Source organism: Belonocnema kinseyi, chromosome 9 (genome assembly GCF_010883055.1).
Source record: "Belonocnema kinseyi isolate 2016_QV_RU_SX_M_011 chromosome 9, B_treatae_v1, whole genome shotgun sequence".
Lineage (NCBI taxonomy): Eukaryota > Metazoa > Arthropoda > Insecta > Hymenoptera > Cynipidae > Belonocnema > Belonocnema kinseyi.
Window position 1 is genome coordinate 134659138 of NC_046665.1, and position 13832 is coordinate 134672969.

The following is a 13832-nucleotide window of genomic DNA, read 5'->3' on the forward strand; positions in this document are numbered from 1 at the left end:
AATAAATTTTTGAAATTTAATAAAAGCCTTTAATTATGAATATATTATTTTAAAATTAAAAATAGTTTATAAAGTTTCAATAGGGCGCTCCAATTTGATGAACTTTCAAATTTTTACAGCTTAATTTGTAACGTTAAAATCTGGTCATTCTAAAATTGTAAACTTATTCCGAAATGTCTTCTCCAATACATTATTTACTTTATAAATATTGAAGTGCGATTCAATGTTACAAATAAATGATTAATTTATACTCACAGTTAACCAATTGAAATTGTGTTCTTTATCACAACTTTTCTATTTTAAATGCTTAGAATTTTTAAAAAATTCCTATATTGAAATGTACGCTTAAAAAAAATAACAATCAAATTTAAAAAATTCAAGAAGCTCCATGTCAAACAATTCAGTTTAAAATTATTTTGATTTTAAGGTTTTAATTCATTTATCATGAATAAACAGTCAAATGTTGCTTAATATTCAATAATAATTAACAATTCTTTTCCCTGATTAAAAACTTTGAAATTCAATTGATTAAAAATTGAATAAATGTTCGAAATTAAAGAATAAATTAGCTTTAAACATTTTTCAAAATTATATTATTTTAAACGATTTGAAGCTAGAAATTTTTAGCAATTTGACTTACAAATTAAACTTTTGCAAATAGAACAATTAAAATTGCAACGTTAAAAGTTTAGTTTTTGCTGGGCTTTAATTATTTACTTTATAATCATTGATTTTTAATAAAGTTAGATATCTCTAAATAAATATTGAAGTAAAATTCAATTTTACAAATAAATTATCAATTTATACTCACACTTGATCAACTTAAATTCTTTAAAATTAAAAAAAAATCCTACATTGAAAACTACGCTTAAAAATGGAAAACTAATTACTAAAAATATATATATGTAAAGAGTTTTATAACTAAAAGGACAAGGATACTCACAATGACAATTCATCTGTTTTTTTTTTATTAAATCTTCATTTTTATTTGTCACTTCTACTGTAAATATTACAAATTAGAAATAACATCACATAGTGTACGAAATACAAAAGCTATTGCAAAGAGTCAGTGATACAATACGTTCGTAGAGCTAGGCGTTTACAAAAGAAAAAAAGAGAAATTTGAAACGCTACACGATGAAAATTACAGCGGCGACGAATTGTCACGGAGATTGCGACCAAATCGAGGAGACGGTTTCCCTGGAAAAAAAAAAAAGAACAAGAAACCGACTTCTTTTTTTTTTTTTCGACCAAACGAAAAGCTTCGCATCTTCCGTGACTCGCGCTCGTGAGATCAAAGAACGCCTCTTTGGTGTTTTCCGGAAATACTCTTGATATGTCCATTCATTTCACAGTACCAAGAATATCTCTCTAAAACACGTCTAACTTATGGCTCGCACTCTCTCCTCCCAATCGAGGAAAAGCAAACGAATTTGGTGTAAGAAGATTACAATACTGTCATGAATCCGTTTAGTTAAATACACATAGATACTCCACTACCAATACTTGGGGGCTTACAAAAAACGGAGATGAACGGCTTTACATGAAAATCATCCTTACATAAGTTAGAAGTGTGATGATGATGATGATAGAAGGACGCGATTTTTATTTTTCATTTCACCACGTCCCAGTCGATATAAACTTTATTCGTCCGCGAAATTTCGGAGGCGCTATGATCATTTTTTTTCCCCCCAAGGAGCAGAAAAAACGACGAGCTTCGTGCCTTGACGTCCCTTGAAACACATTAAAAGAAATGCATCGCAAGAAACGTTTGACCGCTTAAGACACAAATTCCGTCAAAAAGACACTCCTTGATTCAATCGCAGCGCCCTCGTATTCCGCAGATATTCAATACTTAATCAGTAATATCATTTCATTATACGTGAAAAATTAAATATTTTACATTATCATTTCATTATTGATACTATATCTTTAGTTCTTTTCTTCTTTATTATCATTACCTTCAACTCAATAATAAAATATACACAATAGCATCTTATACTCTGCTTACTAGGTAAACATAATAATGATATAAGATCACATGAATAACGGTTATCCGCGGACCCGACGATTTTGTATCGCAAGATCGTCCCTGCAAAACGAAATCGTCCCGCCCCCTTTTATTTCATAGCCAACTGGCAATTTCCTGTGCAAACCTTATGTATTTTCCCACAATTACACTGGTCTCTTCGAAACCCCAAATTTTGGTCACCGAACAAAATCCGCCATCAGAAATCAAGAATTCGGAGAGCCAAGCTCGCAACTTTTTCATCGTCGATTGGAGAAAAAGTTGCTTGGCTTAGTACTTTGCGAGGAATTTGCACATTCAATGCACAGCTTCAACTTAAAACTTACGTTAATCACACTTGCTTTTTTAATATCACAATACTATCAGTGGACCGGCGTAATAATTATCGTTATCAATTCGGCGGACAATTTTACAAATACCCCCCCCCCCCCCCCACCCCGAGCCGCACAAATAAAACAAGAGACATCAACTCCCTTTAAACAAAGCATTCGTTCGTTCGTTCGCTCGAAGTACCAACAGTTTTCGACACTGACCTCTAAATCCAGGTACGATCTTTTCTAATTTTTTTCCTTTCTTTCTTTTCTTTTCGTACGAGAGGAAATAATGAATCGATGAAGCAAAGTTGATGAAAATGCAGACAAATTTAGTATCTAAAAAAAAAACTGGTCAATGCGTGTGTGGCTTTCGGGTCCGCGCGCACGTAACAACCAACTTGCAAACACACACATGGACATAAAAAAAATTATGCCCATGAGTGTCAAGTTGCCTTATCGCGCTCGCGTGTCTGCATATGAGCTAAGGTCCAAATTTATATGCATAAACGAGACAGCGAATACAGAATGATTAATGGTCCACGCGACCTGCACTCGCAATAAGTAAAATTAAATGAGAAAACCTACCTACCTAACTACTACTGATCAATAAAACATCACCTAAACGCTAAATACCACTACATATCACGTGAAATTTGTTAAAGTCTTGATGATGCATCTTCATGAACGAAGATATAAATCTCTTCTCAGAAGAGCTACCATTACTAGAATTTGTTTTTTTTTTCTCGCTATCACAATAGATTTCTTTTTTTCTTCTTCTTCTGCTTCTTTACTCTCGATCCTCGACAACGCGGACATCGATCAGAACAACAATGGACATTAAAAAAAAAAAAAGAAAACCGAACCGCACGCGCAAGATGGGATGTTTGTGCACAAATTTGATGTTAGGGTCCAGTTTTTTGGAGAAAAATGTCTTACAGATTGATACCCACTGAGAGCTGCACAGCCTCCTCTCTCCGTGCGGCATTTTTTGTTGTTTTTCTCTCACCTTGACAAGACGAGAATCATGCCGCGACGAATCTTCAAACTGGATCATCAGATCGAAAGAGAATGGACCCATGAGATGTTTTGGAAGGAGCAACTTCAGTAGTATGTTTGTTGGTAGGACCTGTAGAGCTTCTTTTTCTCCAGAGTGAAGTCCCTGCTGATCATGATTGTGCCCCCACGAGTTAAATTTCTGCAAAAAAACAAAGGAACATTTGTTAGATTTCAATCTTTTTTTGGCTCTCATGTCATCAACTGAATGAATCCGTTAAGATGTTTTCTTTTTTCTTCATTTAGAAATAATACTTACTTCAAAAATTGTGGGAGAAGAATGTGCCACGATGTGTGATCCTGCTTGAGGGTCAGGTAAAGTTCAAATGTTGAAACGGCACTAGGATCGCACTGAATCCTGGAGAGCCTTCGGCACATGTTGTCGGTCTCGAAACTGATAAAGAGTGTACAACCTCTGCAAGAAACAAAGAGAAAAAAACCACAAATTTAATTAGGCGTTCCAAGCGAGATAGATGGCTATGAAAAGAGGGATTCAGTCACATCATCGACTTCAAGGACAAAAAGCCGGCAAAGCTCAAACCTGTCTGGCGCGCGACCCACTCCCACTTCTTCCACTCTTTATCTATTATTACTCACGTCTCTTTACAACACTCGAGAACATTCTGCTCTATTTTATTTTCTATTGCAAATAAGAGAAACAAAATTTTGAAAAATATATTAATACCCGGAAATGTGTTGGCCATTGTGCAGAATTCGAAAGCTAGGGGGGAAAAAATTTACAACCTGAACCAATTATTTTTTCGAGAAAGGAAATTGCTCTAGTTTCGGTTAGTATCTGAACCCAAACTTTACAACCTTTTATGACGTTCCGGGAGTTTAAGTTACTGAGCCGTAATGGATGGGAGGGGCAGGCAATCTAAAGTTCATGAAAGGAGTGCTTACCTGAGACCGCAGGGTTCATTTTCAGCCATATTTAGGACGTCTTTAGCTATCCTGGGCAGGAGGTCTGCGGGTAGCAAAACCTCGCCGCAGGCGAGCTGAGCGTGTTTCGCAGCCCTCAACTCGACTTCCAGCCTTTTCGCCAGAGCCTGACAAGCTCCGTCGAGTTCATCTGTCACTGTTTCAGCTGTAACAAAAAAAAAAAGCGAGTCCTGGTTAGTTCCACCCTCTGTATACCAAGGCTCATAAAAAGTCCATTGAAACTAAATATCCATGCAGAGATACCAGTGAAAAAGTTTGCACAAAGGTTTCGGAAAATTGACGACACTTTGGCAAACCTTTGTACAAAGCTTGTCCTTGGAATTATAGTCGACTGATCCATTCAATATGAATCCAACTTATTTTCAAGGGGAGTAATATGGAAAGGACCAGTCAAACTGTCATCACACTCGCACAATTTTCACTTTTCTTTTTCTCGAAATTTGGATTCAGACTTTTGAAAGAACGGATCTTGACTTTCGAGCTTCCTTTTGGAAATTAGAAACTGCGAAACTTTATTTGCCGGTAAAATAGGGCATGATGCAATTAAAGTAGAAGTTTCGGCAAGCCTAGCTACCTTCTGCAACTTGATACTTTTCAAACTAAGCAATTCGTTATCACTGGAGAATATCAGCTGTTCCTTCCAGTCAGCTGGAGCCCACTTTCCGTCGGCGTCGCTCGAAATGTCAAGTTCACTCAGAGAAAATCCCTTATTTCTCAATCTTTCACATCTCTTAAACACTCTTAAAAATTCGATTTATTTAAACTTCCTTTCAACATTTTACAGTCGATTGCACTCTCCTTTCAATCGACTGTCACTTTTCCGAATCCAAATTTCGCCTAATTCAATCACAACCTCGGAACTAATTTGGCACACAATTTAAAGGGAAAAAATGGATAGGATAAGGAAACCTACCTCTATTGTTGCTGAAGTTGACATTGACGGGGCAAGGTAGAACCTCCATGATTCGAAGACAAAGCTTTGTGTAACGTAAATCAGGTAAACTTATCACTCTCGAGTTCTGACGATCGAAACCAAAGAAAAAATGATGAAAACTAACGATGGAAACGATCAAAAACGGAAAAGAAAAAAAACTCGAGCTGCTCGACTACCGCTTTTGTACGGACTGTTCTCCCTATCCTTAGTCTGTTAGGCGTAGAATTAACCACGTATCAAGTCCCGCTACCTTCGAACAACTGACTCGCCGGCTCCGATGACGCGACTTTTATACCGGCAAACCCCACCACCGGAAAGCCGGGTCCCCCTCTCCAATCCGCCTAGCAACATCGGCTACGTGTTGTCTCGCACTGTCGACGGCGCAGGCAGAGGGGCTCCTCCTTGCAGCGGAGCGTCCATGGTACCAATTTCTGACACAACAACCGGGATAATCTCTGCTTTTTTTTGTTTTTCTATGATTTCTTACGTGCTCTCAGCTGTGCTCGCTTCCCCCCGATCGAAAATTACTGCAAACCCCGATCGTGTGGAAAAGACGTGAAAATTGTGCAGCTACAAGAAACTGGAGGATCGACTTGCACGAGATGGGTTTCTTTGTCTTTGGCTTTGAGTTCAACAATGTAACACGCGTCCGTACGGATTCAAACCGAAACCTGCACCCCCCCTGAGAAGGGCCGAAGGGTGGGTTGGTGCCTTTTGCGACCTCTTATGCATTTCCTTTGTCAGAAACTCAGGCTCAAATTGCCACCAAAATATTCCATCAACGTCACCTTATACCAGATATTGATTCTGCGCCTGTATACGAGAATCAAAATTTCAGGGCCTATTATTGGTGGATTTTTTATTTTCGTTCGGACGTTTTGTGCAGTTTTCATTAGAGTGCAGTTACAACTAAAAAAAGTGTGCAGGCTGAAGATGACAAAGGATGAGGCAATTTAGCGTCCAGAACTTGAAAAAGAGAAAGCAAAGCAAAAACGGATGATGCGACTATCATATAGAGTTTGCTTCAAATAAAAATCTAGTTCAAATAAAAAATCGTGTTTTACAATTCAAAATGTGAATGGATGCTTCTAAAAAAATCAAATTTGCGAGTTTTTAAAACCCGAGAGTAACATTTAATTTATTTTTATGAAAAAAACAATTTCAGATTGCTTCTAGATTTAGATGACGCAACAAATGATTTTGCTCAGAAATTCGTATAATTCTATTTTTTACTCTTAATTACAATAATTAAAAATTCTTTCTTTGCCTTTAAATATATACAAGAATGGACGCTAAATTTTACGGAAAAAATTAATATTGATATCAGTTATTGGCCTCAGTATACAAAATCATATGATTGAACTAAAGTGCCAAAAATGACACCTTAATGTTTTCGAGGAGAAAAACAGTAACTCTGAATATTAATAAATTACTGAAAAAATCGCCAAGAAATACCAAAACCGAAGATATCAACTATTATCGAAGCCTTACATAAAAGAAAAATGTTAATTCATTTAGTTTAAATGTTTTTAAATATTGAAATATAGAAAAAAAGAGACAAAGGTTCGAGCTTACTTAAAATATTTAAGAATTTTAATACTTTTACGCCACTAAGCATACGTTTTTTCATTTATTAACATTAAAAGTTTTTGTGCAATACTTTAAATAATATTCCTTTGTATAATTTTCTATGCTAAGGAAGTTAAAAAAAAATCTGTTTGGGAACAAAGAAGTCATGTTTGGAAATATATTTAAATCAAAAGTATCAGAAATTTCCAGGAGGTATTTTTTTATAAAAAAGGCATCAACACTTTTTTTAACGCTCGTTAGTGATATGTCAGAGCTGTTAAATGTCACGCCCTTAAAATAAAATAATTAATCAATTTCGAATCCTAAAAATGGAACTGCAAAAATACACATAAAGTAGAATAGCAATTCCTTAGGGTTCAAAAACAATTTTTATCTTAATAATTAACAAATTTAAAAAACGCAGTTTGACTGAAATCAGAAGTAGGCTTGCACTTCGTCCGCATCAAAATATTAGAAGGTGGCAGCACCGGACAGCAGCTGCACTAGAATCATTCTAGATGACTGGAGACTACCCCTTCATATACTCGACATCATTATTGAAAATTTAACTGCCTTCTAAAAAATTCTCCTTTTTGGTAGAAAACTCATTTCTCTTGATTAAAACTTCATCATTCTTGGTTAAAGATTAACTTTTTTTGCTGAATAATCCAATGTCTTCGATTTTTTTTTTAAATTGAACTATTTAGTTAAAAGTAAATTATTTTGTTGAAAATTCGTCTCTAGCTGAAAAGTTCAACTACTTGGTTTTTAAGTTTATAGGTAACTGGTTAAAAATTATATTTTGTTTTTGAAAAATTGCTTTTTTACTGAAAATTAGATAGCCTTCTAGAAAATTCAACTTTTTGGTAGGAAGCTCATTTTCCTTGATTAAAAATTCATCTTTCTTGGTTTAAGCTTAACTTTTTGAAATGAAAATTGAACTGTCATGAAAAAAATGTGTCTTTTTGGTTTGAAAATTGAAAAATTTAGTTAAAAGTAATCTATTCTGTTGAAAATTCGTCTCTAGCTTGAAAGTTCAACTACTGGGTTTTTAGATAACTGGTTAAAAATTATATTTTGTTTTTAAAAAATAGCTTTTTTACTGAAAAATCAACTGTCTTCTAGAAATTCGACTTTTGGGTAGAAAACTCATTTTTCTTGATTAGAAATTCATCTTTCTTGGTTGAAGATAAAATTTTTTGTTGGAAATTTAACTGACGTAGAAAAATTAGTTTTTTTTTTTTAAATTGCGCTATTTGGTTGAAAGTGAACTATTTAGTTGAAAGTAAACTATTTTGTTTAAAAATTCGTCTCTATCTTGAAAGTCCAATTATTAAATACTTGGTTATGTAACTGGTTAGAAAGTATGTTTTGTTTTTGAAAATTCGTCTTTTTCGGTAAAAAATTCATCTCTGTTGGTGGACAATCTTTTTGAGTTAAAAATACGTGTTTTCAGGACCTATTTTAGTTGGATTTTTAACTTTCTTTCGACACTTTGAGTACTTTTTATTTCAGTCTGAAGATGACAAAGGATGATGAAATCTAGCGTCCAGAACTTGAAAAAGAGAAAGCAAAGTAAAAAAGACTGATGAGACTATCATATGGATGATAGAATTGAGTGCTTCAAATAAAGTTTCTTAAATCTAGTTTTAAAAATCAAAATATGATTTCTTTTACTGTTCGATTAACTGAAGATTTAAGACAATTTTATTTTGACACAAACAAGTCATTTTTGGAAATAGATTTCAAACTGGAAGAAGCAAACATTTTGAAGAGGTATCTTTAATCAAAAATACATCTTTGCCTGATTATTTTGATATAAGTTCATTTAGTGATAAGTTGGATAACTCAAATGTTACACTTTGAAAATTAAACAATTTCAAGTTTAAAAAATGGAACTAGAAAAATACTAGTGTTCAACAACGATATTTATTAATAATTGAAAAAATTCAATTTGGAATAGGTTTGTACTTCGGTTCAAACGCATCAAAATATTCGAAGGTGGCAGCACCGGACGGCTGCTCCAGAGTCCATACAAATATTCTATACGCCAGATTTCAGTCGATCGGAAGCAAAAGTATGAGAGGGCTCAAATCGTGCGACTTTTTTTAAAAAATGCGACTAATTGACTTTTTCCTGTTTATCTCAGAATTTCGTTACACTCAGTTTCAATTTTAGTCACAATGAAACTTTTAATATTGAAATTCAAAAGTAGAAATGAATGTATGATTTCAATCGAAAAGATTAAACAATACATTACAACTTCTAATTCTGTGGGTATGTATTAAAAGTTTTAATGTTTATAAATGACAAGTCTTCAACAAATTTGAAAAGCAGTCAGCTGCTTTCTGTTGTAATTTTATGCAACTTTTTGTCAGTCTACTAGTAGATTCGAACCCTTGTATGACTATGATTACATTGTTATTGATCTAAAAAAGTTACTTTTTCTTATCAAGAGGGTAGCAAGAAAGTGTGTGGTTTTAAATTCCTCCTAAAACAAGTCCTATCAAGTTTTCATACAGTTTGCGGTTGCTGCTTCATTTTTTGCTGATCGAAAGGAAGTACTGAAATAACAACGTTGGTTATCGATTACAGGCTACAGCTCTAAGAAAGACTAACTCATTGAAAACTTTTAATAGATATAGATAATCTAAGTTTTGTGGACAAAAGGAAAAAGTTCTATAACACATCATGAATATCTTATGAACATTAAAAAAAAAAACATTATATTAATTTTACTTACCTGCCAGTGTACTTAGGAAAGATCCTTTCCAAAAATAAATGCACTTGCCCAACCTGAAAAGTTTCGCGACGGCAAACTTTCAGAACTCGAGCTGTTACAATTTTCTATGGTAGAGATATAAGTAAACAGCCTACGCAAATAGAAGCTCTCGAATTAAATTAATTGCAGAGCCTGCAAGTTTGCCAATGTTTCAGTAGGATTTCAGAGAGGCGTGATAAATAATTTGTTTATCTTCCTTCCTGCAAAGCATATAACACTTTCCGTTAGAGGTGATTTAGAAAAAATGGAAGAGAAACGGTTCGCATTGTTTGACCGTTACTATTCGTTCAGGTTCGTGAGTTTTATGGGCGTTTTGCAAGTTCTCAATATGGAGATAGTTTCCTTAAAAGGACCATTTTGCGTTGTTCGGAAAACCAAAGAGGAAACACTAAGTGCCCGAAAACAGCATAAAATGAAAGACTTTGTTACACTCTGTTGCGCCTAATGTTTCTTTGTTTCATATAGTACACATATAAGAAGACTACCGACTACCCCCTGGATGGCTAGCTAGCTTACATCTAATAGTTTCGTGGGATTTGCAGCACGCTTGACTTCGCGCTTATTTCCCTTTATTCGAGCGCGTACGTGCTTTTGTCAAGCTTGGAGGGTATTTATGTGAGGTCCCGTGAGTTAGTTATTGCATCATCGAACCAGTTTGGGGTGAGGCACACAGTCCGTGGGTCCTTTGTGTTGGAAAGACAAGATCATAATGAACGTACCGGTGTTCGTTATTCGCCCCAATCGCGATTCCCTCGGACAGATACTTCCCGTCAACATCAACGACAAAAGGACAATCCTCGGCCGGGCCTTACCTTCCAACTTTCCATCTTCGGAAAAACTACCTTGGCTCTTTATGATAGACCATTTTCATGTTTTGTGTTTACCAATGCCCGAGCAAATACCATACTCAGAAATACATTCATTTCGAGACATTTTTTCGATTTTCAAAGAAGTATCAAAAATAGTCTTGGCTAAAAGGTGAACATAAAGTAGATGAACGTAAAGTAGGTGAATCTATAAAGCAGCAGCAACAAAAGGGTCTTAAGATATAAATATCACTCACAAAGAGCACAAGGAAAAAGTTTCTCTCAAGGAAAGCGGTCTTGTTTTAAGACAAAAATGAGCCTAAATTTAGTTTCAAGTAAAAAAAGAATGGATTAATTCAAGGTGTAACAAAAGTAAGATTTTTTTCTTTGTCACAGCTTTCAGTAATATAAGATATTGATACTTCGCAACCTAAATTTCTCTCAAAGCAGGGAGACCAGGGTGACGTTTTACGAATAAAGGAATAAATTTGTATATATAAAATTAATGTATAGGTACCATAATGAATTTAAATATTTCTTGCATTTTCAACAATATAATTAATTTTCAACCAAAAAATTAAACTTGCACCAAAAACAGTTGCACTTTAGACAAAAAAATCGAGCCAAAAAGATTATTTTTTTAGAATAAATTAGATTTTTCGGTCCAAAAAGACGAATGGTTAAAAAAAATATTAAATTATCGAACAAAAAGATATTTTAACAACCAAAACAGATTTTAATTTAAAATAAAAAACAGTCGAATTTAACGATGAAGATTAATTCTCAATTAAAACTTTAATAGTTGATTATTCAGCAACAGCAAAAAATCAACTAATTTTCAAACAAATAATTGAATCCTCAACCAATACACATCAATTATTAACCAAGTAGTTGCATATTTAACAAAAAATATCAACTCATAACAAAAAGAGACGGATTTTTAACTGAGAAAGACTTTTCATTCCAGATGGGAAAAAATGTCAACCAAATTGTTAAAATTTCAAACCCAGAAGGCGAATTATATAAAAAAAAAATTGAAATTTCAACCCGAAAATATAAATGTTCGACCATAAAGACAATTTTCTAGCAAAACGATCGAATTCTCAACCAAAAAGGACGAATCTTCAAAATAGTTGAATTCTCAACGTGAAAATATGAATTTTTACCCAAAAATGTAGTATATTTTATATTCGAAACTTGATTTTCAACAAAAAAAGAAAGGAATTAAAAAAATTTTTAAGTATCTAACCAATAAAATGCATGTTAAACAATGTAGCTCAAATTTCAAACAAGTAAGTTACACTTTCAATTAAGAACGATCAATTCTAAACTAAAAATCGAAATGGTAAATTATCAGTTACAAAAATTAATTTTCAACCGAAAAGAAAGACACTTTAAACAAAATAGTTCAATATTAAAACACTAAAATGAACTTTCAACAAAGTATTTCACCTTTAGTAGTTGAGTTTTTAAAGAAAAAAATGAGAATTTCCAATGAAAAACTTAATAGTTGAATTTTTCACTATCAATTTTCAGCCGAAAATGTTAAAGTTAAATTTAAGTTTAAAAAAATAAATGTTCAACTACAAATAATACTTTTCAAAAGAAATAGTTTAAAATTAAACTGCTAAAACGATTTGCGGTTTTCTAAACAAATCTATTCAGATTATTACATTTTCCAAATAGGAAAAATAATAATCCAATAAATCATACATTTATAAAAATTGCTAATATTTAAAAAACATCTTTGGTGCAAATTTTAAATACAAAGATTTCTTTCGACAAACTGATTTTTAACAAAGTAGTTCAGCTTTAGAAGTTGAAGTTTCAATGAAAAACTATGCATTTTCAATACAAAATATAATGGTTGAATTCGCATTTAAAAAAATGAATTTTCAGTAAAAAATGGATCAGTTAAATTTGCGGTTCAAAAAATTAATTTAGAACAAGAAACCAAAACGGATTTTCAAGAAAATTGTACAATCTTCAACCAACTGGTAGAATTTTTAACCAAATAGATGAAAATAATAAACTTTCTACGAAAAATAGTATGGCTTCCCGAGATACAATAATTCAGTTCGCATTAAAGTGAAAAAAAAAAAAAAAACAAGAAAAAGGGGAAGTTTCCCGTAATATTATCCCTAGACGCGTTGAAAATGAGTTATTTCCCAGAAAAATCCTTAACAATAGACAGTTCGAAAATTTAAATGAAAAGTTCCTAAAAATAACGTAAAAACTTCGAATTTGAAAAGCCTAAAATTGAAACATTGTCTTATTTTAAGTCTATAAAAGTAAACAATTTATAATATGATGCTTTTAAAATCAAGCCGATTGTAATTAATAAATATTTGTGATTGACTGATTCGGAGTCAAGGATAAATTTCAAATTATAAACATAGGAATTGCAAAATATAATTTAAAAGCCTCTGCTTGAAAATATTTGAAACATGATTTTAATTCTCGCTTGGACTTGGCTCAAGAGAATTAGGTTTACGCACGTCAAACTATATAGTCGCAAGGTGGCAGCACCTCGCGGCGGACGGTAAGCCTCTCCGTCCACACTCTCTATGACAGGCTGCACGATTTATCTAGGCCAAAATCAAAGAAAGAAAAGTTTCTCAATTCTTATTTAGGTAAGTATATAAATTATCTGGGGATTTAACTTTCTATTTAAAATACAATTCTGAATTGTTTCTCAACTTATTTAATCATAGTATAATTAATTAAATCAAAATTTTTCACACATGCTATGAAAAAAGTATTAATCAGAAAAAAGTGGTAAGATTCTTGTTTGAAGAAACTAAAAACAATAGATTCAAAGATTCTATTCTAATTTTTGATGAGAACTGAGAAAAAATGACTTAATTTTCTGTTTCTGATAAAAACAATACCATTCAAAATATGTCATCGTCTTTAAACCACCATCTTAAAAATACATCATCTCCTATTTTCTCCCCTGGAAACAAGTACCGTGCAAGCTATCAATCTATCATTCACCACGCATCCTTCTCTTGACAAAGACGTCTCCAGAGATTTTCGAGAAATTTAGGATGCTCGGAAAACAGAAGAAAATGTGGAGAACTCGACAGTCTACAGAAAATATAGGACTCTATCTTAGACAAAAGTTTCGAATTCTATAACAAGAAGAGAGAATTTCCAGTTGTAATTTATTTTATATTTCTCAAGCAAAGTCTATAATATCGGAAATATTGCCTCTGGTTCGGAGGAAACTTTTCATCGAAATTTTTCACGGTCGATAAACACTCTACAAAAGCAAATGCACCCGGATAACGGAAGAATAAAATAGAATACATAAACGGAGTAAACAGAATCACGAAACTTCTTGTGGAATAAACTTACGAATTAATATTGTTACGAGGAAGTGTCAATTTTTTCTTTGTTA

At 33.2% G+C, this 13832-nt stretch overlaps 1 protein-coding gene and 1 long non-coding RNA gene across 2 annotated transcripts in view; both read right to left on the reverse strand.

Moving 5' to 3' along the window:
* LOC117179337 overlaps nt 1–13832 on the reverse strand; it is a 207285-nt gene that overhangs the window by 102975 nt on the left and 90478 nt on the right. The window lies entirely within an intron of this gene.
* Nucleotides 971–5538, reverse strand: LOC117179336 (protein charybde-like). Its single transcript, XM_033371011.1, has 4 exons — nt 5252–5538; nt 4300–4483; nt 3656–3811; nt 971–3538 (listed from the first exon to the last, which is right to left on the reverse strand). The coding sequence occupies exons 1-4, from the start codon at nt 5298–5300 to the stop codon at nt 3445–3447; spliced, it is 483 nt and encodes a 160-aa protein (XP_033226902.1). The 5' UTR covers nt 5301–5538; the 3' UTR covers nt 971–3444.